This window comes from Mytilus edulis, chromosome 10, assembly GCF_963676685.1.
Source record: "Mytilus edulis chromosome 10, xbMytEdul2.2, whole genome shotgun sequence".
Taxonomy (NCBI): Eukaryota; Metazoa; Mollusca; class Bivalvia; order Mytilida; family Mytilidae; genus Mytilus; species Mytilus edulis.
The window spans coordinates 44,883,592-44,911,005 of record NC_092353.1 but is presented as its reverse complement, the minus strand read 5'-3'; the positions used below and the strand labels follow the sequence as shown (position 1 = coordinate 44,911,005).

Sequence of the window (27,414 nt, the reverse complement as noted above, 5' to 3'; positions counted from 1 at the left end):
GAAGACCAGTGTTTTCCATTCGGCATTTAAGCCGGGTGTGCTGACCACCTTCTTTTGAAAGCCGACCACCTTTCGATTTTAGGAGGTGGTCGGCTTTTTTTCAAAATCCGGATTTTTTTCGGTTCCGTACCGTTAAAATTTGAATACTAATCCCGCCTTGTTTTCATTGACAAAGATGGCGTCCAATCGTCAAATTTCAACGTTTTCATTTATCAATCGGGGAAAAAGAAAGGCAGATGACGATGATGATAAAGAAAATACTAGACCAAATAAGTTAAATAAAATTGATAGTAATGTTGAAGTTGTGGAAATTGAACAAAAATCAACCAAACAACGGAAAAGACACGCAAGTGAAGACAAATATGAGCAAGACTTCAAATGACTTATAGTCACAGAGGAAGGATACTACTGTTCTGTGTGCCAAAAATACGGCACAAAAGCAAGAAACAGAACAGAAACCTGGATCGAAAGGCCTTAAATCCATGCTGATGCATAAAATAGTAAATGAAAGAAGAGATAAAAGAGATAAATTTTTGAAAAAATAAAATCAAAGAATATTTGACAATTAATATGTCTACTTCTATTTATGTTTGTTCAACTCCATTAAATGTGAATATTATACTAATCTTTATTTTTATGACCCCCACGTGCACCCACAGTAAATAAAAAAAAAAGGTTGGACATTTTAAAAAAAAACCACCCGGTTGCAAGTTATTTTTTTAAAACACCCACCTTACCTTAGTGAAAAAGGAAAACACTGAGAAGACTATAGTTTGATTAACTTGTGTATCATCCCTTTTGCATATTTAATCAAATGAAATGTGTTTAAACAGATTTTGTTTTAATGGTGGGAAACTGTCCTATAATACAGATTTTTGCTTTATTTTTTGTGGATTTTGCAAATCTGTTTAAACTATGCATGAAATCAAGTATTTACAAAAACACAATTTTTAAACAATCAACAAAAAAAACCAAACACATCACATAGAATTTCAAGAGTCTGATTTTCAAATTATTTAATTTTAGGAAGCCAAAAGATTCAGCAACATTGACAAGTCTTGGATGAAGATAATGCAGAAAGCTCATGAGAATTCTAATGTTGTACAGTGCTGTGTTGGGGATGACACCCTCAGCCAACTTCTGCCTCATTTACTGGAACAGTTAGAAATTTGTCAGAAATCTCTCACAGGTTACCTGGAAAAGAAACGTCTGGTCTTCCCAAGATTCTTTTTCGTCTCTGATCCAGCCCTTCTTGAGATTCTCGGTCAAGCTAGTGACTCTCATACAATTCAAGTAAGTTTTAAATGTACTGTGATCCTCATTCTCAAGTGAGTAAGTGGTCAACATGGTCAGTGTTTGTGTAACCTATAAATATGCATAGTTTTCAAAATTTTATTATTAAAGTGTTTAGGTTTTTCAGTTTAATGTTTTGAATTTTTTTTTACACTATTTCAAAAATTTTATTGAAGCCACTGTTGTTAATTTATATTTTAAAGTGCTTTTAAACATTTTAAAACCATGCAAAAATTTAACACGATTACAATACAGAGAAATAATGATAAATACACTTATTGATGATTTTAAATTGTTGCTTTGTTGTAACTTATTTCTAAACTATCATTAAATTCAGCAAATAAAAATCATGAAAATAAATATAGTTTTTTAGCTCACCTGGCCCAAACTAACCATATTATTGTTATTGTTTTTCAGGCCCATTTGTTGAGTGTGTTTGACAACACTAAGACTGTGAGCTTTGACGAGAAGGTTTATGATAAGATTTTGTCATTGAATTCCCAGGAAGGTGAAAATGTCTCATTAGAAGAAGTAGTCAATGCACAGGTACTAAACAATTTCAGTAACTACTATAAATACATATTTTTACATGCATTGACTATTACAACTTTTTTCCAACAAACAAAATGTGAGATTGATTATTGAAAGTTAAATCTTGAAAAACATAGAAGAAAAGACTGTTATAATAGCAAATCTTGGTTTTTTTTATTAAAGATGATAGGATCTTTAAGTCAATTATCCTTATTTCCTACTTGATAATAATTTTATACCAATCAATCTTTATTATTACTAATTATATTTTTTCTTAACAATTATTTTTTTGGAGACTGAAAATGCTTTTGTTGGTATTTGAGTCAATTTAAAAAGTTTTTGTCGACTCCATATTGATCATAAAAATCAACAAAATCTGTATATATATTTATTGTCTTTTGTCAGGGTAATGTAGAAATTTGGCTCGGTGACTTGCTGAGAATGTCGAGGAAGTCAATCCATGGTATTATAAGATCAGCTGCTATATCTATATCTGATCCTGGATTCAAACTGATTGAATTTGAGAACATGTTCCCTGCACAGATTGGATTATTAGGTATCCAGATGTTGTGGACAAGGGATGCAGAAGAAGCTCTCAATAATGCTAGAACAGACAAGAAAGTCATGCAAAATACCAACCAGAAGTTCATGGACATTCTTAATGAACTGATTGACATGACAACAAAAGAACTTACAAAACTAGAAAGAACCAAATTTGAAACTTTAATTACCATTCATGTACATCAGAAAGATATCTTTGATGATCTGGTATGTAAATTTAGTACAGAATCCAATGTTTACTTTCATTTCGATAATAAAAGTACAGAATCCAAGTTTTACTTTCATTTCGATACTAAAAGTACAGAATCCAATGTTTACTTTCATTTCGATACTAAAAGTACAGAATCCAAGTTTTACTTTCATTTAGATACTAAAAGTACAGAATCCAAGTTTTACTCTAGATTTTATCTACTTGAAAATGTTTCAATGTTTCAATGTATGATTAACAAACAATAGTTAATGAAAATACATTCAAGTGATTTGTAAATTTCTACCATTTTTTCCATGTGACTTTTTTTGCAATTTTCTCTTTAAAAAGTGTGGATTAGAAAAAAATATCATATACTAAACCAAATATTTGGGAAATTAAAATCTAAAAGGATGGTCACCCTCGCTCAGTCATACAGCAATCACGATTATGTGCTTACGGAACATTAATTATTTCTATGCTGCCCTACAGAATGACAATTATGAAAAAGCTGGAAACTTTTAATAGAGCAGGGATACAGGCACGCCTTCTATCTGTTAAATGACGTCATAAAGACGTGAAAAATTGACATTCTCTTCCGGTGAAAGACATGATTCCAGAAATGACCTATTGTAATTGTATTATTTTTTTTTTATCATTTTTGTCTTTTCATATTTCAGGTGAGAATGCATGTCAAATCAGTGACTGACTTTGAATGGTTAAAACAGTCCAGATTTTACTTCAAGGAGGACACAGATCAATGTGTTATTTCAATCACTGATGTTGATTTTGAATATCAGAATGAATTCCTTGGTTGTACTGAACGTTTAGTCATTACTCCCCTTACTGACAGGTGTTACATCACCATCGCTCAGGCTCTAGGAATGTCCCTTGGTGGTGCCCCTGCTGGCCCAGCTGGTACTGGTAAAACTGAGACTGTTAAAGACATGGGTCGTTGTCTTGGAAAATATGTTGTTGTATTTAATTGTTCTGATCAGATGGACTTCAGAGGTCTGGGACGTATCTACAAAGGTGTGTATCTTCAGTAATTCCTGGGTTTTATTTTCATTATTATTTTTTATCAGAAGCATACCAAAGACAAAGTTTCATTACACCAACAGTGTAAAAGAAATATAAAGATAGTAATTCATCATATACTTTTTCAGCAGTCATTAAACATAAATCTGGAAAAAACCCACTAATACAATTAATAAATGAGTAATATACAGTCAAACCTGTTTAATTAAGAGACCACTTGTATTAAGCAAAAAACCTGTGTGATCTGCCATGTTACCAGATCTTTTGATACTCTTTCTTCTTTTGCAGAATCAATAATTTCTATTCTATTTATATTTCAGGTTTGGCTCAGTCTGGATCTTGGGGATGTTTTGATGAGTTCAATCGTATTGACTTACCAGTATTGTCAGTGGCTGCACAACAGATTGCCATTGTATTACAGTGTAAAAAGGAAAAGAAAACTCAGTTTGTCTTCACTGATGGTGATATCGTAGATTTTGACAGAGAATCTGGAATGTTCTTGACCATGGTAAGGGGAGATATTTTAATAACCACATGGTTAATGTTGTAGAAGATTAATAGTGAATATTCATTGCCTGAAAACATTGCATAGTTACAGAGATGTAACAAGGAATAATACAAGGCAAAACAAAAAAATCAAATATAGACGAAAATGCTAGTTTTCCACAATACACAAAAATTTGTAACCAAAAAAGTAAATAAATTCACAATAGCAATTTTGTTCAAACATTTTTAGACTTGTACACAAATACAAGTATTCCTTATGCATACCCAATTTTATGTGAAAAAGGTATAGGACAAATTTTTGTGAAAGTGTCTTTTTTTAATCAAATATTACATTATGCCAGAATACATGAAAAATGGGGAACATTTGAAACACACATAAAATTAGCATTCTTCATGTCCTGATTTGTAACCTTAAATTTATGATCAACATTTTCAATCATATTTAATATATCAAACAGCAGTGTTATGATATATATGAATATATTTATGATATACCTAGAAGCTGCAGTGCTTCTGGTTTGAAATAAACTACAATACATTTCTGTAATGGTCAACCATTTCTTATTTTCACAGAATCCAGGTTATGCTGGACGTCAAGAATTGCCAGAAAACTTGAAGATTAATTTCCGTACAGTAGCTATGATGGTACCAGACAGAGCTATCATTATTCGTGTCAAACTGGCTAGTTGTGGTTTCCAACAAAACGTCGTTCTAGCAAAGAAGTTCTTTACACTGTACAAACTTTGTGAAGAACAATTGACCAAGCAGGTCCATTATGATTTTGGTTTAAGAAATATCTTATCTGTATTGCGTACCCTTGGAGCTTACAAGAGATCCAACCCTGAAGACCCAGAACCCACTGTTGTAATGAGAGTATTAAGAGACATGAATCTCTCCAAATTGGTAGATGAAGATGAACCTCTGTTTATGTCTTTGATTGACGATTTGTTCCCTGGAATCACCTTAGACAAAGCTGGATACCCAGACATTGAAGCAGCTATTTCTAAAAACGTATGTTTATTTATATATACCTGATCAAGGTCTTAAGTTTTCTTTAGATTTGGTTATACAGGAACTCGGGTATATTGATCATATACCCTTGGCATGAAGTCATTATTTGTCTTAAATCAGACTCCTTTACATTTCTCTTCATCTTGCATTTCAATTCAATTGGAACATATTTCTACTATTTAACACCATTCATGGGTTCACCAGTTATTCCTTAATTTGAACTAAACATTTGACCTCTTTACATATTTCAAATGGAGAAGTTTTCTTTTATCACTAATTTGTAATTAACCCATTGCATAGAAAAGGATTTTCACTCTTGAAATTATGTATTATAGTATCATAAATCATATATTCAAAATAGAGTGAAATGGAAAATTAAATATCCACAAACATGTATTGAAAAAACAAAACTGCTAAAACTAGATTAAAATTTTGAGTATTTGCTTGTTGTTTTAGATTACTGAAGGTGGACTTATTCAACACGACCCTTGGGTGTTGAAGTTGATTCAACTATACGAGACACAGAGAGTCAGACATGGAATGATGACACTTGGACCAACTGGTGCCGGAAAAACCAAATGTATCCACACTTTAATGAGGGCTATGACTGATTGTGGTGAACCTCACAAGGAATTGAGAATGAATCCTAAATCCATTACAGCACCTCAGATGTTTGGTCGACTTGATGTGGCCACTAATGATTGGACAGATGGTATCTTTTCTACATTGTGGAGAAGAACTCACAAAACAAAAAAGGTAAAAATTAATAATTTTAAATTCTGTTTTTATAATCTTGTGAAACAGTGCAATATTTTAGACTCATCGTTTAGAGAGGCTATTCTAATGTTGATTTATGGGAGGTCTAGAGGTTTCTTTTCATATCTCTAAACCACCCAAATTTAAATTAAAGTGAATTCTACCGCCGCTATCTTCAGTAATGGAACAGCCTAAACCAGTGTATAAATTTGTTTTGTACTATGGTGCAATGAAATACAGAAAATATATTATTAAAAACTAAACAAAATGAATATACAAGTGAGAGGTTAAGCTAGCTATAAAAACAGGTTCAATCCACCATTTCCTACATAAGAAAATGCCTTTACCAAGTCAGGAATATGACAGTTGTTATCCATTTGTTTGATGAGTTTGAGCTTTTGATTTTGCCATTTGATTAGGGACTCCTAGTTTAGATTTTCCTCGGAGTTCAGTATTTTTGTGATTTTACTTTTTACAGGGTGAACATGTCTGGCTGTTGTTGGATGGACCAGTAGATGCTATCTGGATTGAGAATTTGAACTCTGTATTGGATGACAATAAGACTCTGACATTGGCTAATGGTGACAGAATCCCAATGGCCCCCAATTGTAAAATTATCTTTGAGGTGCATAACATTGACAATGCATCACCAGCTACTGTATCCAGAAATGGTATGGTGTTCATGTCAAGCTCCATCTTAGACTGGAACCCTATCATCAAAGGTAATAAATTACAAAATAATGTTTATTAATTAAGTATTTGTGATGAGTGACTAGGAATGCTGGAAAAACATCACGTGCAGCATTTAAGGTGGTACCTAACACTTTATCTAAAATTAAATTTGGTTCGTTTAATTTTCTTAAAATTTTGACAAAGTATTTACTTTGACCCTTTGACAAAAATATAAAAATTTGAACCAACCGTTTTATCAGAAAAATTACACTGGTTATATAGCAGTTTGAAAAACACTCATTTTGATCATTGAGAAGCTTAATATTCCCTTATGAAAACTACGTCATTAAAATGTTCTGCTGATTTTACAGAGTTATCTCCCTGTAGTGTTAGGTACCACCTTAAGATGTTCTGATTTCATCAGCTTGATGGTTTGGTGTAAATTTTAGGCTGTTATATTTTTGTAATTATATATAACAAGTGTTTTAACAATTTTTAATGAGATTTTGAAAAATTGTTAAAAAAAAATACATTTTCTATTGATCAAGCCATATAAGTATTGTATCTGACAAATTTAAAAAGTTACTTATTTTCAAATTTGATTTATTTCAGGATGGCTAATGACCAGACCTCCAGCTCAACAAGACATAATCTTTAATTGTTTTGATGAATGTTTCTTCAACATGTACAATTTTATCATGCAGAAACTAGTTCCAAAGATGGATGTAAGTTAAGTTAAACTGTGACATACAAAAAGTAGATTTGACTTGTTGTTTTTACAAAAATATTTAAGGGATTGTTTTAACTGTTTAAACACTTATTTTATACCTTTCAAAGTTTAATGTAATCTTTTTTGAATTTTACCAGGAATGCCTTAGAATCTTCATAGGTGGAAGTAATCCCATTATGGTCACATACATGAATTTTGTTATATTTCAGTTGTTAGAATGTATTTTTTATGAGAGACATTCTATTACCGTATAGCGGGTTATTTTCACAGGTGAAAAATTTCGCGATTTTCATCGAAATAAGGTAAACAAAATATTTAGGTGGATTTAAAAATTTTAAAAATACCTTTGCATATAACTTTTATATTGGCAGAATTTATTTTGGCAATTTTGTTCTATCTGTGGAAATAAGCGAAAATTTTCACCCTACGAAAATAACTCGCTATACTGTTATTTGTTCAAGAGACTGATTCAAGTTGTTATATTTCAGTTGTTAGAGTGTATGTATGTAAGACAGTCTATAGATTTGTTGGAGGGACTGATCCCAGGAGGAGATGAAGGAAAAGACATGAAACCAGACCATCTACAAAAACTCTTCATCTTTGCCATGATGTTCTCTCTTGGTGGTATTCTAGAGTTAGATGACAGGAAAAAGGTTGGTATATCTTCATCAATCAAAGCAAAACATGATGTGTTTATTATTTATTTGGTATATCTACATCAATCAAGGAACAACATGTATTGTTTATAACAAAATACTGTTAATTCACAATTTATTGATATTTAATTTTTATTGCGAAAAATGCAACAAGGTTATAATGGTAGTAATTTAAACTTGCATTTTGAAATTTTGTTTAAGAATTCAGGATTTTTCTCAATATTGCAAAAAAAACAGGGAGGGAGGGGGGGTGGAGGTCACATGTCACGCATGTATCTCAAAAAGTTATCATGCGCTGGTGACGCAGCTGTTTATTTGATTCATTAACATACAGGGAGATAACTCAGGATTTTAAGATTAATTAACATATAGGGAGATAACTCATGTTTTTTTTAGATGTATTAACATACAGGGAGATAACTCATTTAAGTCGGCTAACTTCAATATACTATATTTTATAGTCTTTAATAAATTTGAGAAATCATCTTTTTTACAACTCAACATTGTTAATATTTCATTCCTTTATTGCCTATAAAGAAACTTATTTGATTTTTTTTTCTCCAACAGCTTGAAGAATGGATTGTAGCAAATACCAAACTTCCATTACCAAAATGTGAAGAAGATGACACCATATTTGAATATATGGTAAATGAAAAAGGAGCATGGGAACATTGGAGTGGAAGGGTACGTTTATTTTGGTGTTATAGAAAGGGACATATCTTGGAATGTGAAAGAAAAAAACCCGGCTCAGATTGAAATAAAGATTTGAGAAATGGCTTCCATGGAGAAATGCAATAGTAAATAATCTAATCAATGTGGTATTTAGCATTACAAATTTTTTCCCTTACTTGTTTGATTGGATAATTGGTTTTGTCTTTAATGGTAATACTTCTTGATATAGTTAACTAAAACCTTTGCAGTATATCTTTGGTTTTTTTACGGGTTGAAAAATCCTCAATCATTTTTTAAAAGATAAATTTTTATATATGACAACCATCACAGCAAAAAAACCTTTGTTGGCATTTTAACAATGTTATTGGTTGCTCGTCATAAATATCATAATTAAAACACACTGATTTTACTTTTAAAATATTTTGATACAGGTGCCAGAATATGTCTACCCACCAGATTCAATCCCAGAATACACCTCTATTTTGATTCCTAATGTTGACAATGTGAGGACTGATTACCTGTTGAAAATGATCTCCAAGCAAGGCAAGGCTGTGTTATTGATAGGAGAACAGGGAACAGCTAAAACAGTCATGGTTCAGGGATACTGTGGAAAAATGGACCCAGAAGACCATTTATTCAAGAGCTTCAACTTCTCTAGTGCTACAACATGTACTATGGTCCAGGTATAATCAAAATCTTTATTTTTTTCATTTATACAGATTTATGTGGAGCTATACATAATGAAATTTATTGGTGATATTAAAAGTAACAAATTTTGTCAGATTAAATGTCATTGCTCTCAGTTCCAGTGTGATTGAAGGTCATATCTTCAAACAAAGAATATTTTTTTGACATAAAAATATACATTTATGTTTTTTCCAGTTACAAACTTTGTTTCATATACTGTAAAAATGTAATTGTTATTTGAATAATTTGACTTAACAAATTTTATGCCTTGCTTATTTCAGAGGAATTCATATTTTAACTATGATAGATGATCAAACCATTGTTGTTTCAAATTTGATGGCTACTGTGGATTCATTATTATTCGTTGAATACCAATTTTAGTGGATTTTATGGGTACATGTGAACCATGAATTCAAATGTTCAACGAATAACAAATTTTCCTTAGGCTTCTATGTAGAATTCGGCAAAACAACAAAAAACAAGTATCCATGAACATTCAAATTTTGCTCAAACCACGAAAAATAAATGAATCCACCGTATATGTAAAAAATCACTCTATAAAAAGAAAGAAATGCTTGTAGAGGTTATAGTCAAGACATTATATTTATTCTTATTCTTTTACTATTAGAGAACCATGGAGGGATATGTAGACAAAAGAATGGGTACAACCTATGGTCCACCTGCTGGAAAGAAGATGACTGTGTTTATTGATGATATTAACATGCCTATAATCAATGAATGGGGAGATCAGGTAATTATTTAATTTTGGATGTAACATGTCTTCTGATTGGCTGACGGTGTTTAGTGTATCAGCTCATAGGCATAATGTTGTCATGTGACTGTGACATTGTCAACATTTTTTTCAAGATTTACTCAACTTAAAATCAAGGGTAATTCCGTGTGCACCACATTTTTTATGTTATATTTTTATAGACAGTAAAATATTACAATCATTCCTTAAATATTTTTTTTCTTATGTAAAATAAGAAGATGTGGTATGATTGCTCATGAAACAACTATCCACATAAGATCTAATGATGTAGAAGTTAACAACTAAAGGTTACTGTAACAGCAAAATTCTTAGTAGTTTTGGCTTTCAAGTTTTTGTTTGTGGGTTTGTGATGAAAATAAGAAAAAAGAAAAGCACCCTAAAACTCAACATTTTTAAATTGTTTACATTCTAAATTTTAGCATATTTATAATATCCAAAATGTTCAAAGAACATAATAGTTGAAATTGTTTTTAGTTAAAAAGATATTTATTCAACTGTATTTTTTTAATAAGGCTGCCATGTTGCATACAGAAGAATTTAAATGTACTTATAAAATATTTTGTAATGTTTTGTGATAACACAAAATGACATGCAGCGTTGTAAATTTTAGTAGTTCAAATAAAAATATTGAGTTTCTGAAAACTTACTGGAAAATTGACACTTTTTCTTTCAGGTGACCAATGAAATTACACGACAGCTGATGGAAGCTAGAGGGTTCTATAACCTTGAGAAACCTGGAGAGTTTACCAACATTGTTGATATCCAGTTCTTAGCCGCTATGATCCATCCTGGTGGAGGTAGAAATGATATCCCACAACGTCTCAAACGTCACTTCAATATCTTCAACTGTTGTCTTCCGTCAAATAATTCCATTGATAAAATCTTCAGAACAATTGGAAAAGGATACTTTGTCAAGGTAACTTGAAAAAAAATGAATATTGGATTATAAGAGAAAAAATAATGAAAAAATGTTGCAATTATGTGTCGGGTAAACAAACATGAGGCCATTCCCCATTGACATAATTTCAATGGAAACCTAGAATAGATAAAATCTCCATTATTAGTCATTTTTTTCTTTGTAGCAGGAGTGGCCTCACTTTGGAGGAACTGCTGTACTTTAAATCACAAAGCCATTTTAAACTGCATTTGAAAATCAGGAAATGTCACTTCTAATGTTTTAAATAATTTAGAGAATAATGCTTGTATTTTATGTTGCAGGAAAGAGGATTCAGAGAAGACTGTTGTGAACTTGTGGACAGTTTAATTACAGCTACCAGAAAACTTTGGCAGAAGGTTAAAGTTAAGATGTTGCCCACACCAGCTAAGTTCCATTACGTTTTCAACTTGAGAGATCTCAGCAGAATTTGGCAGGTTAGTCATTTGAACTCAGTTTTTACAGCTAATTTCATAATGCATGTATGGTAAGACTTTGGTTAGCTTGCTTGCTATGTTTGCATATTGACAATTGTAATTGGGATAACTTTTAATAAAATTTAAATATAATATATACTGGTTTAAGGGCATACGATACAGTTTTGATCCTGTATTTAAATTTTCATGAAAATTTGCATGTAGGCTATTTTTCACATGATTAAATCAAATATGTAATAAAAAATATACCTCCATGTGCTACTTTTTGAGTAAATTGAGGTTCAAATTTCAGATATTTCCTCAAAATATGGATTTGTGGCCATATTTTTCCTTTCGATAGAAATACATAACTTTTTTGTTTTAAAAGATAAACACGATCTGTTTTTTTTTAAATTATTTGTAATTTATGTGTTATATAAATATTGCAAAAATTTGTGCAAATAACTCAAATTTGTCAAATGATCATGAATGTAGAAAAAAATACGTCATTTTTGCTGTACATTAATCAAATTTTAAAAATAGCACTATTTAAGTTTTCATGAAAATTGGTACACATTATCTTTTTTTTTAGTTTAGTTTAAACAATATTCAAATAAATTGAATTGGATTGGGCAACAGGCATAGCCTATGTAAGCCCTCTCCACAAAACAAGGTACAATATATTACATTCAAACAAAGCAACACATACACAAACATAAAGACAAAACAGAATTAATTTTTCAAAAATACCTCTTAGCTGACTGGAATGATATTTCAAATAGTTAACTCAGATCAAAAGTATGACTATTTTAAAATGCTTCAAATGTTAACTCAGAAAAATTATCTTCTTACGTAATCAAACCAAATGTCATTTTACAATGCCTGAGCTAATGTTTATGCAAACAAAGCAAGCAAGCCAGACAAAGTTTTATTGTACAAACATTAGGAAATTAGCTGTAATTTTATGAAACAAGTATTAAATATTGACTTCTCGGGTACTAGTTATCATAATTTAAATAAGAATTACTGTTTACCAGGGTTACTTTATGCATGATTTGATCTTTAAAAAAAAATTATTTTCATTGACCATTAATTAGTTTGATATCTTTAAAAATATTATCAATTGAAAAGTAGTTCATGAAAACAAATTCTTGTTTGAAAAAACTTAAAAATTCAGAAGTTTACATTATGTCCTATTTTTTTCCAGGGAATTTTAAATATAACCGATGAAATCCTGTCCAGCACTGGTGTTATGATGTCACTATGGAAGAACGAGTGTTACAGAGTTATTGTTGACAGATTTGTAGATTTACCAGACAAAGATTGGTTCGAAAAAACAATGAAACAGGTTTGTATATTTTAAGCTGTATTTGAAAAAACTTTTAGTAATTTTTGGTCCTCAATGCTCTTCAACTTCCTATTTTATTTGGCCTTTTAATATTTTTTAATCAAGCGTTACTGATGAGTATTTAGTATACGAAACACGCGTCTGACGTAATTACAAAATTTCATTCCTGGTATCATGATCAGTTTATTTAGTAGTTATATTAAAATTGTATATATTAAAATTGTATAAAAGTTATGGAGTAAAAATATGTGAGATATATGTACTGAACTACTTGTTTAATGAAAGATCTTAGAATTACTAAAAAAAAATTATGCTTGGAATTATTTTTTTTAATTTTCATCTATTTTGTTAATTGTAAAAGCAATACATCATTCTACACATTTAAGAAATGATCTATACAATAAATTTGATTGTCAAACAAGAAATGATAATGATTTATTTTTGTTCCCAGGTAGCAGAAGAGGAGTGTGGATCAGCTGTTGTGAATGAAATGGAGGCTGAACCATACTTTGTAGACTTCATGCGTGAGGCTCCAGAACCTACAGGTATTTGAATAAGGCTAAGGTTTTATCCCATTTGACATCCTGTGAAATATACAGCTTAATTTCTTAAATGATATGTATTTGCAAAATAAATGGACCAGCATTATATAGAGAGCTAAAATCTCAAAAATTGTAAACAATTGATATTTAAAATTCTTGAAACTATTTAGATTTTTGTTCATAAAATTTGGAAAAAAAAACGTTTTTTTATCAAAGCATTAAATTTGAGTAACACATTTTGTCTTAATTTTTTTTTTTTTGGTCAATACATTTTGAAACCTGTCACCTGAAATTATATCTAATACTTATAAAAACTTGTTCATGCCTTCATAAAGCTGGTAAGTTGATTAGTTTTCTAATTTTCTACCTGGAAAAGGAAGTTTTTAGAACTATATATTCATTAGAAAGTTTTCCATTATTTGAAAATCAAGTGAAATATTCCTTTTTCAAGATTCCAACAACGGTAATTAAACTTATATATATTTAAAAAGAATGGCTTTAAACTTATATATATTTAAAAAGAATGGCTTTTCATGTTGTTCAAATTAGATTATAGACTTCAATTATATCTCACTGAATGCCTGTATATTTACATACATTATGCTTATGATCAAATATAATATATACTTTCCAATATATTGATGTTGAGACATATATTTTGCTTATTAAGAGAAAGACAGGTCTGGTGGGTATCTCACATTTCCCATGGCTGGTTTTGTGTAGTACACAAACCACTGAAATGTTTTGCACGAGTACAAAATTCTGACAGACAGTGTTCACAACCTTTTGTTCTATGTTCGTTCCTTGATAATCAATTATCTTAAAAGATCCATATTTTCGTGTCCATCAAATCACCAATTGATTTTCCTAAATATTCAATTACAATTCTTTGAATCTCTTGTTTTATCTTACTTTTGACATCTCCCTTTTGGCACACATTTTTCAACCATCAAACTTGGAATTGATTCTCCAAAATTTTTGGCTTTATCCAATCAAAGTGAATGTTACAGGCAGTGTTGCATTGAGTATAGATCCAAAATTTCCTGCAGTAAATAGCTTTCACTTTCAACACAATTCATAGAATGTTTATACATGTATGATATTTGGTATGAATAATTGATGTTGTAACCTTCACTTCTTGTTGTAGAACAGTTTGTAATTGTAGTTCTAATGTTTGTTGTATAGGGGATCGATAGGGTAATGGGTAACAGGTAGGGAGTAAGAGGGGAGATTTGAGAAAAAATCAACTAGATGTAGTTGGGGTAGTCTTTATTATTTTAATAACTTGTATAGATTGTCATATATTTTTTTTAACAAAGTTATTATTTTTATCCTTTTTTTGGAGGGGGGATTTTGATAACTTGTGAGTTTAAATTAAATTTGAATGAGAGTCAATTGAAAAAAAAAAATGAATATTGCTTAGGTGATATAGCTGAATTCCTGTGATTTTACCAGAGTTCCACTTCAGTATTGTTTTGTTTTCAATACCTGATATTTCTGTATACAGCCATTTATAAAATTTAAAAAGAATTGACCCTTGTTCAGAAAACCGTTAGACACATGAATGGCTTGTGCTGTAAAATCTATTGCTCATCTATGATGTCTTGAAGTTACGAGAATAAATAAATATAACGGCATCAGAATTTCAGAATACTATTATAGATTTGATTTTAACTGATGTTGATTTGAAATGTATATTTATGTAACAAATTTGATTGAAAATGATGCAATCCGATGTTGTCATGGTAAGTTTTTAGAAGATGTAAAATCTAATTTATGTATATACAGTTTAACCTGTGTTATCCGACACTGGGTGACCTGAAAAAGATGTAGAAATAAGCAGGGTGTGGGAATACTCAGATTTCAGCAAGGATAGGCATATTTTGGGTCCAGAAAAATATGTCGGTTAAAACAGGATGTTGAAATACTCAGGTGTTTGGATTAGGCAGGTTACACTATACTTCTACCAGTGGGATATTCAATGTCCTTGACTTCTCGGGAGGGTCTTACATTGTTCTATTTGGTACAGTTCATTTTCAACTACCAAGTATATTTTTGTGTTAAGTAGTAAGTATACCCCTCATTAACTCTAAATTTGACAACTTTGTAGGTGAGGAACCTGAAGATGCTGATTTAGAAGCACCAAAGATCTATGAAGCCATCCCATCATTAGATGCTCTTGAGGAAAGACTGAAGGGTTACATGGAACAATATAATGAAACTGTTAGAGGAGCTAAAATGGATATGGTCTTCTTCAAGGTAATTTAGAAAAATTGCTGAAAATCAAGGGAAATAATTCAGTACAGTAATAAACTTTGAGAGTCGTAAGCTTAAAACTGATATGAAATTTTTCCATGGTTCAAAAATAGATATTTTAATCTTATTATTTAGCTTTTTTATAAGAAGTTAATATTGTTTGCAGCAGTCAATAAGTTTTTGTTATATTTGTCTAAAACTCACTTTCTTTATGTTTTTATACTTCCTTGGATTTTAGGGTTCCTGATAAAGTCAAATCCCGACTCAGACAAGAAATATTTTTATTAAGTGACATTTGTATTTCAGGATGCCATGACCAATTTGGTAAAGATTTCCCGTGTGATCAGAACCCCCAGAGGACATTCCTTACTTGTAGGAGTGGGTGGTTCAGGAAAACAGAGTTTGACCAGACTATCATCATTCATTGCTGGATACAAGACTTTCCAGATTACATTAACTAGGTATTATTACGTTTTAAGGAAAAATACACTTAGAAATATATTTAAATGATTATTTACAAATTCATTCTTTTTAAATATCTTTTACCAGGTCATCAACTAATAATTTTTTTTTAATTCTTTAAATTAATATTTAATAAATATTATTATTAAAAGTAACGGGTTGAATTTGAAGTATATTACAGTAGACATTGAACAATTGTTTGAATATTCCAAGTGGGACAAAGTTTTAAAAAGTTTATATCAATTTCATATTCAATCTGAAGGATCTGTTATTGGTTAGCTATTATTTTGTGAGTTAGCAGTATTCACAGAATTCATATATTGATCTTTATTTCGATTATGTTTTGAAATTTCACTTGGTCAAATATATATTTGAATTATTTTTTATACTGATTTCTATTTCTTTCTTTTTTCAATTTTACTTATTGTTTGCATAAAAAAAAATATAGAGGCATTTATGTATGAAACTAGATATTTCTTTTTGACTTCTTATTAAATATTTATTCCCTATTTTGTTATCTTGAAGTGTAAAGTAAGTGGTATATGTCAATAGACAGATTTTCTAGTCACATATTTTGTAGACTGAGTTGAAATTGTCTGTTGAAACTCTTGCTTTAAGAAAGCAATAAAACCCACATAAGTCATTATCAAAGATTTGAATCAAACTTTTTAAAAAAGAGAAGGAAGGATAATTCAGGATAAAAATTGTAGTTCTTGGAGAAATTCTTTTTTTATTTCTTATGATACTTTTCAATTATAATGTAGATTTAGATCAATAAAGGGAGACATCAGTAGAAAAAAAGCTTCTAAATTTAAACTTTTAGCATATTTAAAAGCATATCAATGAATAATGATTTGTATGGGTAACTTATTTTGTCATGTGCATGTTGAAGTTTCAAGGGTAATTTCAACTAAGTGTAAATGATTTTGTTACTTATTTTTATGTCAAATCTTTTTTCTTCACACAAAAGCAAGTAAGTGAACCACAGAAAACAACTACATTGTATATCAGATATATAAATGGTTTTCCACTATATACTATATAAATTTTGTTGTTGTCAAGATGAAATGAATATATCATTTTGTGTTGTTGAAATCTCATATGCATGACTTTAAGACCTGTAACCCAAATGACATTTTATAATAATAGTCATGAACCAGTTGAAATTATAAATTCTGTGATGTTGTGAATACATTTTGACTGTAATCTATGCATGTCACAATAAATTACAGTAAAATTTGGTTTTAAAATGTGAATAAAGAATTATAATTCAAATTTCTTTTTAAATGGAAGCAGCAGGTGTAACGTCTTTTTATATGATATAAATTATTCAAAATATTATATAGCATACTAAATGGACACATCAAATTATGATAAAGTTAACTTATTTGTATATATATGTAACGAAATATGTTACATGCACATATATAAAAATTGCAGTTTTTATCCAACGCAATCATAGGTTTGAATATTGTTTTCAATTAAGACTATATATATATATATATATATATATCTACATCAACATCAGGGATTTAATGATTAGCTGGTGCATCGATGGATCACATTTATAAATGGGTAAAATATTGTATTGTTCCACAGGATCAGTTTACAAATTTCAAAACTCAAATATTTTGAAGCATATTACCATATTTTGCTGTGTATAGTACGCATTTATGTATAACACATGCCCCTTTTTATTTTAAACTTTTTTCACTAAACATTTCACCTATTTTCAATGATAAAATAATTCCTTTTACATTGTACCAAATTACATTCAGTGATATTTAAAAAAAAAAATTATTTGAAAACACATGGTTTTATAGTTAAAACAATATTTTATTCAAATAAATTGAATTGGATTGGGCAACAAGCATAGCCTATGTAAGCCCTCTCCACGAAAATACATGGTACATAACACATGATTAGATCAAGCTAGTCAAGTTTATTTAACTATTTGATACTCAATCTATTACAGATCTTACAATGTGAGCAACTTGCTTGAAGATTTGAAGTTCCTGTATCGTACAGCTGGACAGCAAGGAAACGGTATTACCTTTATCTTCACAGATCAGGAAATTAAAGATGAAGGCTTCTTAGAATACATGAACAACATTCTGTCCTCTGGTGAAGTAAGTATTTTTGGGGCCCTTTATAGCTAATTGCTGTTCGGCGTGACCCAAGGCTCTGTGTTGAAGGCCGTACTTTGACCTATATTGGTTTACTTTTACAAATTTTTACTTGGATGGAGAGTTGTCTCATTGGCACTCATACCACATCTTCTTATATCTAATAACACATTTTATTTATCTGCTAGCAATAGAGACTGACAGATATTTGATTTTTTGTGGATTTGCCAAAGTTTGCCCACAACCTTATAGAAAATGTGTCGTTAGTTGAACATTTAAATTTGTGGTTTACCAGTACCAACAAAATCCAGGGAAAAAGGTACCCAACGAACAATAAAGAATCTACAGTTCTTTGATTGGTTGCACCTTAGACAATTGACAAAGTTCTAACTCATTAAATATACCAATCTATAATGAACTGAATGAACTCAAAACAGTTAGATGCAGGTCCAAACACATAATTAATCTTATTTTTATTACTTCAGAAATCAAATACTAAAAGTTTTACCATATTATACAGTATATGATAGAACACACATGTGTAAAAGTATAAATGACACAATGTTTTATTTTTAGGTATCTGGTCTGTTTGCCAGAGATGAAATGGATGAAATCTTACAAGAACTGATTGCGTCAATGAAGAAAGATTTTCCACGTAAAGTTCCAACCAATGAAAATTTGTATGAATATTACCTGAATCGTTGCAGACAAAATCTTCACGTTGTTCTCTGCTTTTCTCCAGTAAGTATAGCATTGGTTACAAAGAATGTGTATTTACAATGTTTATTAATGAGTATGATGATTAGTTTTCTGGTAGTTTAAATTAATAAAAAAAAACGGGGGAGGGAGGCAACTATTTTTGGAGAAAATTGAAAGAAAAAAAAATAATAATATATTGGATCATTTCTATATATTTTTTTTCGAGTCAAGACATACATTTAAATTGAATGTTTTATTTCAATAGGTTGGTGAGAAATTCCGTAGCAGATCACTGAAGTTTCCTGGACTGATTTCCGGTTGTACAATGAACTGGTTCCAGAGATGGCCTAAAGATGCTTTGATTGCTGTCTCCAACCATTTCTTGGCCACATTTGATATTGCATGTACACCAGCTGTCAAACAGTCAGTTGTCAGTACCATGGGGGTCTTCCAGGTAAGAATAGCTACCATGGCTACCAGAGACTAAATTCTTATTTTATGAAATCTTACAGAATATTTTGATATCATATCAGACAAACCTATTTTTGAAATGCAAAATCTTTTATTTATTTTGTTTGGAAAAACATGAATATTAATGAAAAATATTTTGGTACTCTGTACTTTAGTTTCTTTTTTATTTAATTATAAAGAGAAACAAAGTTAGTGTTAACCACTTTCAATGTTTACAGTTTGCTGGTCAAGGCATGTGATTTTTGCAGATTCATAATTTCCTGTTTTGTTTGTATATATTTATAATACAATTTTATGTTATTTCTTTTGAGTTTTGTTTGTACCATAAAAATAATCCCCTTTTAGAGTAAGTTGCTTCCAAATAAGTGTTACTACTATATTACTTACATTTTACAAAATGGTTCCTATAATTGCTGCTTTACAAAGGATGTAAGTTAGAATTGAAAGTATTTCTTGTCAGTTCATATGCTTTAAAAGTTGTGTGTAAAACTTTGTCAAAAGGTTACGAAAGAATGAAAATGGCTGGAATGTTGTTTCACATATTTGTTTTATTTTATTGTAAAATGAGAAATTTAAACTACAGTTCTCTGGGTGCCCTCTGTTTGTTGAAAATATGAGTAAAAGTTTGGAATTTAATGTTTAAGGCTCTATCAATCTCAGATGGTTTGCCCTGAAAATTTGAATTACTTTTTTGGGGAACTATTCTGCATTAGTGAACTGTTATAAGAACACTACAAACTTGATCAATTTGATGAGGAAAAAATCTTCCCATAAATAAAATCGGTCAATCAGAAAGGAAAAATCAGCTCTAATGCAAAATGTCCTATAGAATCTTAAAAAGAAGTACTTTTTTTAAATTCATATACCTACTTAAATTACCTTTTGTGAAAAACTTTTAACACATTTAATTTTGTTGTAATATAAGAAATATCACCAAGTCACATAAATGGATATTGCTCACTTCACATGGATTGTCTATCTTGCTAAATAATGTTGTTTAAACAAGCTGAGCTATATATTCCAGTCATAATTGTAGATCTAACACTTGAATGATTATTTTTACATGCACACTTATATATATATTAAAATTCCATGGGTACTTGATTAATTTATAACTTACAAGTTACAACTACATAGTCATAAATATACAATTAAGGTGATTGTATAGTTCACACTTATATATATATTAAAATTCCATTGGTACGGATTAATTTATAACTTACAAGTTACAACTACATAGTCATAAATATACAATTAAGGTGATTTTAAAGTTTCTTTTGCAAAGATGGTAAAATTAAGGAATAATGTGTATGGCAATTAAAACAAACAGTTTGTATATGTCCTCAATAGGTTTAGAATTTTGTCCTTTAATTTATTAAGTGTTCCTGAATTTAGTAGTAGAAAAAATACTCAGTGAAATAAATATTATACAATGAAAGGTAACATGTATATATATTCAATTTGGTGGTACATGTATTATATTTTTACAATGGGGGAAGAAATTCTCACATAAGAAAAGAATTTTTTTAAAGCTTTGAGAGAAAAAAAAAATATGGGGTTTCAAGGCACTTTTTTTTCCCTACCCAATTGAATCTTTTTCCATTTGAATCATTTAAGGTGGTACCTAACACTACAGGGAGATAACTCTGTAAAATCAGTTTAACGTTTTAATTACATTGTGTTGTTAAGGGAATATTAAGCTTTTCAATGATCAAAATAAGTGTTTGTCAAACTGCTATATAACCAGTGTAATTTTTCTGATAAAACGGTTGGTTCAAATGTTTCGAAATTTTTATATTTTTGTAAAAGGGTCAAAGTAAATACTTTGTCAAAATTTTAAGAAAATTAAACGAGCCAAATTAATTTTAGTCAAAGTGTTGGGTACCACCTTAAAAGAATGGTAAAATAAAAATGCCTACAGAAATTCATAAAGTCCTCACATTGGGCCTAGCCAGTTTTATTCTGGAATACCCCCGAAGTAATTGCAATAAATAAGTCAATAGTACATTATAATTGTAGGACATGGTAGCAGAGTACTGTATAGACTACTTCCAGAGGTACAGAAGACAGACATATGTCACTCCTAAATCATACCTGTCCTTCATTGCTGGATACAAAACTATTTATACAGAGAAGAAAGGCGAGATTGGAATCTTGGCTCAGAGAATGAATACTGGTTTAAAAAAATTGATAGAAGCAACTGAGTCTGTGAATGAACTTTCAAAAGAACTAGCTGTTAAAGAAAAAGAATTAGCTGTTGCATCAAAGAAAGCTGATGCTGTACTTAAAGAAGTAACAGAGAAAGCAACAGCTGCTGAGAAAGTCAAATCGCAAGTACAAGTTGTCAAAGACAAAGCTCAGGCAATTGTAGATGCCATTTCTGAGGACAAAGCCAAAGCAGAGGTGAAACTAGAAGCTGCTAGACCTGCCTTGGCAAGAGCAGAGGCTGCTTTACAGACAATTAAACCAGCTCACATATCTACAGGTAAATATTTACAAAATTAGGATATAAAAACAGAAAGTTTAAAAATGAAAAACATTCTTGTCAAATCAGTAATTTTCGTCGTATATTGCTATCACGTTGGGGTCGTCGTCGTTAAATTAAACTTAGTTTGATTTTGACAAAAAATGAATCAGTTAGGTTCTTTGATATGCTGAATCTAAAAATGTACTTAGATTCTTGATTATTGGCCCAGTTTTCAAGTTGGTCCAAATCGGGGTCCAAAATTAAACTTAGTCTGATTTTAACAAAAATTGAAATCTTGGGGTTCTTTGATATGCTGAATCCAAAAATGTACTTAGATTTTTTATTATGGGCCCAGTTTTCAAGTTGGTCCAAATCAGGATCTAAAATTATTATATTAAGTATTGTGCAATAGCAAGTCTTTTCAATTGCACAGTATTGCGCAATGGCAAGAAATATCTAATTGCACAATATTGTGAAATAGCAAAAAAAAAATTAATTAGAGTTATCTTTCTTTGTCCAGAATAGTAAGCAAGAAATATCTAATTGCAAAATATTGTGCAATAGCAAGATTTTTTTTTTAATTGGAGTTATCTTTCTTTGTCCAGAATCAACTTAAATCTTTGTTATATACAATATACAATGTATATTCACTTTTTACTACCAACTGATAAATTAAAATAATCTTTACCATTCAGTGATAACAAGCAGTTTTTTTTACATCTTAATATTTTATGATGTATTTAAATGAGTAGTTATTGTTGCAAACTCCATTAGAAATTTTAATTGAGATTAGTTTTGGAATAAGGGAAAGGGGGATGTGATTAAAAAAATTGGGTTCAATTTTTCTCATTTGAAATTTCATAAATAAAAAGAAAATTTCTTCAAACATTTTTTTAGAGGATTAATATTCAACAGCATAGTGAATTGCTCAAAGGCAAAAAAAATGTTTTAAGTTCATTAGACCACATTCATTATGTGTCAGAAACCTATGCTGTGTCAACTATTTAATTTTAGATTTAAATAAGTTTGAAGAAGAAATCTTTAATTGATTTGTTAAATCTTGACATTTGTTTTGTGTAAAAAAAACCATGTAATGTAAAAAATTTGATCACAATCCAAATTCAGAGCTGTATCACGCTTGAATGTTTTGTCCATACTTGCCCCAACTGTTCAGGGTTCGACCTCTGCGGTCGTATAAAGCTGCGCCCTGCGGAGCACCTGGTTTGAAGCTGGCATGTGACTTAACAAAAGCATAAGCTCTCTTGGTCTTTTTTTACCAACAAATACATACATATATGGACGACATACTTTAAAGCATAAAGGACATACAAAATGGAAATTAGTCATTTCTTGTGTATAAAGATAATTGATGGAGAATTTCTATTTTTTAATTTCAGTGAGAAAATTAGCCAAGCCACCCCATTTGATTATGAGAATTATGGACTGTGTGTTGATTCTTTTCCAACGTAAAATAGGACTTGTTGAACAAGATCCTGAGAGACCTTGTGTGAAACCTTCCTGGGGTGATTCACTCAAATTGATGGGTGGTAGTGGTTTCCTCAACGGTTTACTTCACTTCCCTAAGGTAAGATAATCAGGATATTCAAAATTAGTAACAAAAGAATGATAATAAATCCACAGAATTCATTATTAAAAGAAATTTGATATTAGCGTTAGAAAAAAGCAACTATATAGTTATTTGTAACAAACAGCTGATAAAATGAGCCAAAGGGGAGACAATGATACTATGGTTCTTGTCCTGAATATGCATGAAATATTTGCCACTGGACGTTAAGCAACCAACAATCAATCACCAATTTTTGTGGATTTCATTGGTACATGTGACCCACGAAATTAAATGTTCAATGAATGACAAATTTTCTATAGCTTTGTATGAAGATTTATGCGAAACCACGAAATTAAATATCCACTAACATGTAAGTTTTCCTTTATCCACGAAAATTTGGACCCAGGAAATTAAATATCCACTAACATGTAAGTTTTCCTTAATCCACGAAAATTGGGACCCACAAAATTAAATATCCACTAACATGTAAGTTTTCCTTTATCCACGAAAATTGGGACCCACGAAATTAAATATCCACTAACATGTAAGTTTTCCTTAATCCATGAAAATTGGGACCCACAAAAATACTTGAATCCTCAGTATATGTTATAGAAGAAACAGTTATAGTAATTTATATTAGACAGTTTATAAAAATAAGTGAAAGAGAAGAAATTAATTGATTTTATAGAAGGTTGATGTTTTTAAGTTTTAAGTCATCTTTTTACTTCCCTAGGATTCAATCAATGAAGAAACAGTAGAACTGTTAGCACCATACCTAGATATGGAGGATTACAACATGGAATCTGCACAGAAAGTATGTGGAGATGTGGCTGGTCTGGCTGGATGGACTGAAGCTATGTCCTTCTTCTTTAGCATCAACAAGGAAGTCTTACCACTCAAAGCCAATCTGGTCGTACAGGAGGCTAAACTTGGGGCAGCCATGAGTGATTTGAATAAAGCTCAAGCTCAGTTAGATGAGAAGGAAAAAGAATTGGCAGAAGTAATGGCTATGTATGATGCTGCTATGAAAGAGAAACAGGTACTTTAGTCAATTGTCTATGATGAATCTCAACCCCGTTATGGTATAATGTAAAATCAGAAATTATCCCACCATAGTTTCTAATTAAAATAAGAAGCAATATATAGTAAGGATGGGGGGGGGGGGGGGGACAAGTAATGTGGATTAATCAGGTTATTTAGTCAGATATCTAGTAATGTAAAATAAATCTTTACTCCATTATGATATAATGCAAAGTCAGGAATTATTGTGAGAATTTTTTTTACACCTATTTAGCAATAGACTCATTTCATACTACCAACTTTAAGACTCCAAAGTATATAAATTTTCAACAGGTTACTTAATCGTTGGTAGGACATTTTTGCACTTGGTCAAAGTAAGAGCAGCTAAAAGAAGTAAAATCAAACTTGTATTCAGAGCAATTTTTGGGGAAAAATTTCAAGAATTAAAATGGTTTATAATAACAAAAACACTATTAATAGCTATGAACCATGATTAACCCAGTATAACAATATAGCTGGATTTTTTTTTCTAAAGAAAACCAAAATCATGACTTACCTTCAAAAAATGATATTATTTTTTTCTTGTAGACATTAGTTGATGATGCTGAAGCTTGCAGAAGAAAGATGATAAATGCTACAGCTCTTATTGAGGGTCTATCAGGAGAAAGAATAAGATGGACTGAAGCAAGTAAAGGATTTGAAGCCCAGATTCATAGGCTTGTGGGTGACGTATTGTTGTGTACTGGTTTCCTGTCTTACACTGGTCCATTCAATCAAGAATTCAGAAACCTTGTACTCAAGGGATGGAAGAAAGAAATGATAACTAACAAGATTCCCTTCAGTGATGTAAGATATATTTTGTTTATTTTTGTCTCCATTTGTAGAGTCAATGATTGAGACTTACATATACTGTTTTCATTGGAAAATAAGAAGATGTTGTATAAATGCCACTTAGACAACTTTTATCCAGAGACCAAATGACTATCAAATTCACAGCTGTTGATCACAAATGAAAACATTTCAAACAAGAAAATGGCCTGATTTATATGCAAAACAAAAAAAACAAAAATGATAGACAGCATTAAAAGACATCCACTGAAATTATCAGCTCCTGACTTAATTTATTCACAACTGGACCATTTAGAGCTTCCTTTATAATATTGTATTTCCCTTGTCTATTGTTTTTTGTCATTTTGTAAAAATTTGAATACACAGATGATTCTTAATCGATAAAAAGTCATATTTTAAAAAAGGTAATGTGAATTTTTGATTACAGGATGTGAATGTGGTGACCATGTTGGTTGACAATACAACAGTGAGTGAATGGAACTTGGAAGGTCTGCCAAATGACGAGCTCTCAATCCAAAATGGTCTTATTGTCACAAAGGCAGCTCGTTTCCCGTTACTTATTGATCCTCAAGGTCAGGGTAAATTCTGGATCAAGAGCAGAGAAAAGAGTAATGAATTACAAATGACCTCTCTCAATCATAAATACTTTAGAAGTCATCTAGAGGACGCACTGTCTTTAGGACGGCCATTGTTGATAGAAGATGTCGGAGAAGACTTAGATCCAGCACTTGATAATGTACTGGAAAAGAACTTCATCAAATCAGGTTCTACATTCAAGGTATATATTCTATCAGGCCATTTCAAATGAATTTACACACTCGTACCCCTTGAAATGATTTATTTCATTCTGTTTGTTTCGGAGGAAGAAGAATACTAAGTTACAAAAAAGCCTATTTTTCAATGTATTGAAATTTTCCGGAAAATAACATAGGTCGAATTTAAAAACAATTATAAGATGTTTCTCCTTATTTTGAATAAAAAATGAATAATCAGAATCATAGAATTTTACTCATGAAATTTTTAATAATTTTTTTGGAAAAGTTAGTTTATAGAAAGAATTTTCTAACAATGGAATTAATGTTTTGCTTATTATATTTCTTACTGTATTTGAATAGGTGAAAGTAGGTGACAAAGAAGTAGACGTCATGAAAGGATTCCGTCTGTACATCACAACCAAACTGGCCAATCCAACATACACACCAGAAATATCGGCCAGAACATCAATTGTTGACTTTACTGTCACCATGAAAGGTTTAGAAGATCAGTTGTTAGGTATTGTCATCTTGACAGAGAAACAGGTATGGCTATTCCTAATTTAATGTCTTTGATTTTAAAACTTGTCAGTTCAGTAAAAATAAATTTAAGTTTTGAAATCAGTATTTCTCAATGTAAAACCATTTGCATCGGATGATTTTCTTAGATTTGTATTAAGTCTGCTTGCTTTTTTGTTTTTTTTATCATATTCTATTTTTTAAGCAGCTCTTTATAAAATTTCAAAAGAAATCGTATTTAAAATGAGGTTATAGCTAGAATATGTTAAAAATTTAACATTTTTAGCCTTACAATATTTTCTATGGTATTTATACCTAAACTTCTAATACACCTGTTGAGAAATAAAACTAATGTTTGTATTTCCATAGGAACTTGAACAAGAGAGGACAACTCTGATGGAAGAAGTCACAGGTAACAAGAGGAAGATGAAGGATCTGGAAGATAATCTATTGTACAGATTGACCTCTACTGAGGGGTCATTGGTAGAAGATGAATCTCTGATTGAGGTACTCAGAATTACCAAGTCAACAGCTGAAGAAGTCAGTGAAAAACTCAAAATTGCCGCTGAAACTGAGATCAAAATCAATTCTGCTCGAGAAGAGTTCCGTCCAGGTTTGTATATTTTAGAAATTGTTTGAGAAAAAAAGTAAAATTATGATTTATATGGACTTAAATTACAATGAAATATTGATATTTTTTTATATATCCTTGTACATGTATAACTGACTTGCTGACTGGTAATAATTCATAATCTGAATATTGAAAGGTTAAAGATAGTAAAGAGAAAAGTATGATTCAAAGAATTTATATGTTCAGTTGTTGATAGGACATCCAAAGAACAAAAATATCTCAGTGATTTAGTAAAGCAAATAGCAGTTTCCTAGATTCATGTGTAATATCTACATTTTTTTT

The 27,414-nt window shown here is 30.5% G+C and overlaps 1 protein-coding gene across 1 annotated transcript in view; it reads left to right on the top strand.

Moving 5' to 3' along the window:
- Positions 1–27,414, top strand: part of LOC139491270 (dynein axonemal heavy chain 5-like) — an 81,958-nt gene that overhangs the window by 39,839 nt on the left and 14,705 nt on the right. The window contains exons 34-62 of the mRNA XM_071278812.1: positions 1,027–1,293; positions 1,711–1,839; positions 2,230–2,592; positions 3,253–3,604; positions 3,931–4,118; positions 4,691–5,128; positions 5,585–5,884; positions 6,363–6,606; positions 7,169–7,281; positions 7,775–7,939; positions 8,510–8,626; positions 9,046–9,297; positions 9,930–10,052; positions 10,747–10,989; positions 11,292–11,444; positions 12,631–12,771; positions 13,223–13,316; positions 15,424–15,572; positions 15,876–16,030; positions 18,007–18,160; positions 18,734–18,898; positions 19,122–19,310; positions 21,347–21,812; positions 23,192–23,379; positions 24,095–24,400; positions 24,970–25,227; positions 25,658–26,008; positions 26,346–26,528; positions 26,871–27,114. Coding sequence (XP_071134913.1) covers positions 1,027–1,293; positions 1,711–1,839; positions 2,230–2,592; positions 3,253–3,604; positions 3,931–4,118; positions 4,691–5,128; positions 5,585–5,884; positions 6,363–6,606; positions 7,169–7,281; positions 7,775–7,939; positions 8,510–8,626; positions 9,046–9,297; positions 9,930–10,052; positions 10,747–10,989; positions 11,292–11,444; positions 12,631–12,771; positions 13,223–13,316; positions 15,424–15,572; positions 15,876–16,030; positions 18,007–18,160; positions 18,734–18,898; positions 19,122–19,310; positions 21,347–21,812; positions 23,192–23,379; positions 24,095–24,400; positions 24,970–25,227; positions 25,658–26,008; positions 26,346–26,528; positions 26,871–27,114 — 6,490 coding nt within the window. The remainder of the gene's footprint in view (positions 1–1,026; positions 1,294–1,710; positions 1,840–2,229; positions 2,593–3,252; positions 3,605–3,930; positions 4,119–4,690; positions 5,129–5,584; positions 5,885–6,362; positions 6,607–7,168; positions 7,282–7,774; positions 7,940–8,509; positions 8,627–9,045; positions 9,298–9,929; positions 10,053–10,746; positions 10,990–11,291; positions 11,445–12,630; positions 12,772–13,222; positions 13,317–15,423; positions 15,573–15,875; positions 16,031–18,006; positions 18,161–18,733; positions 18,899–19,121; positions 19,311–21,346; positions 21,813–23,191; positions 23,380–24,094; positions 24,401–24,969; positions 25,228–25,657; positions 26,009–26,345; positions 26,529–26,870; positions 27,115–27,414) is intronic.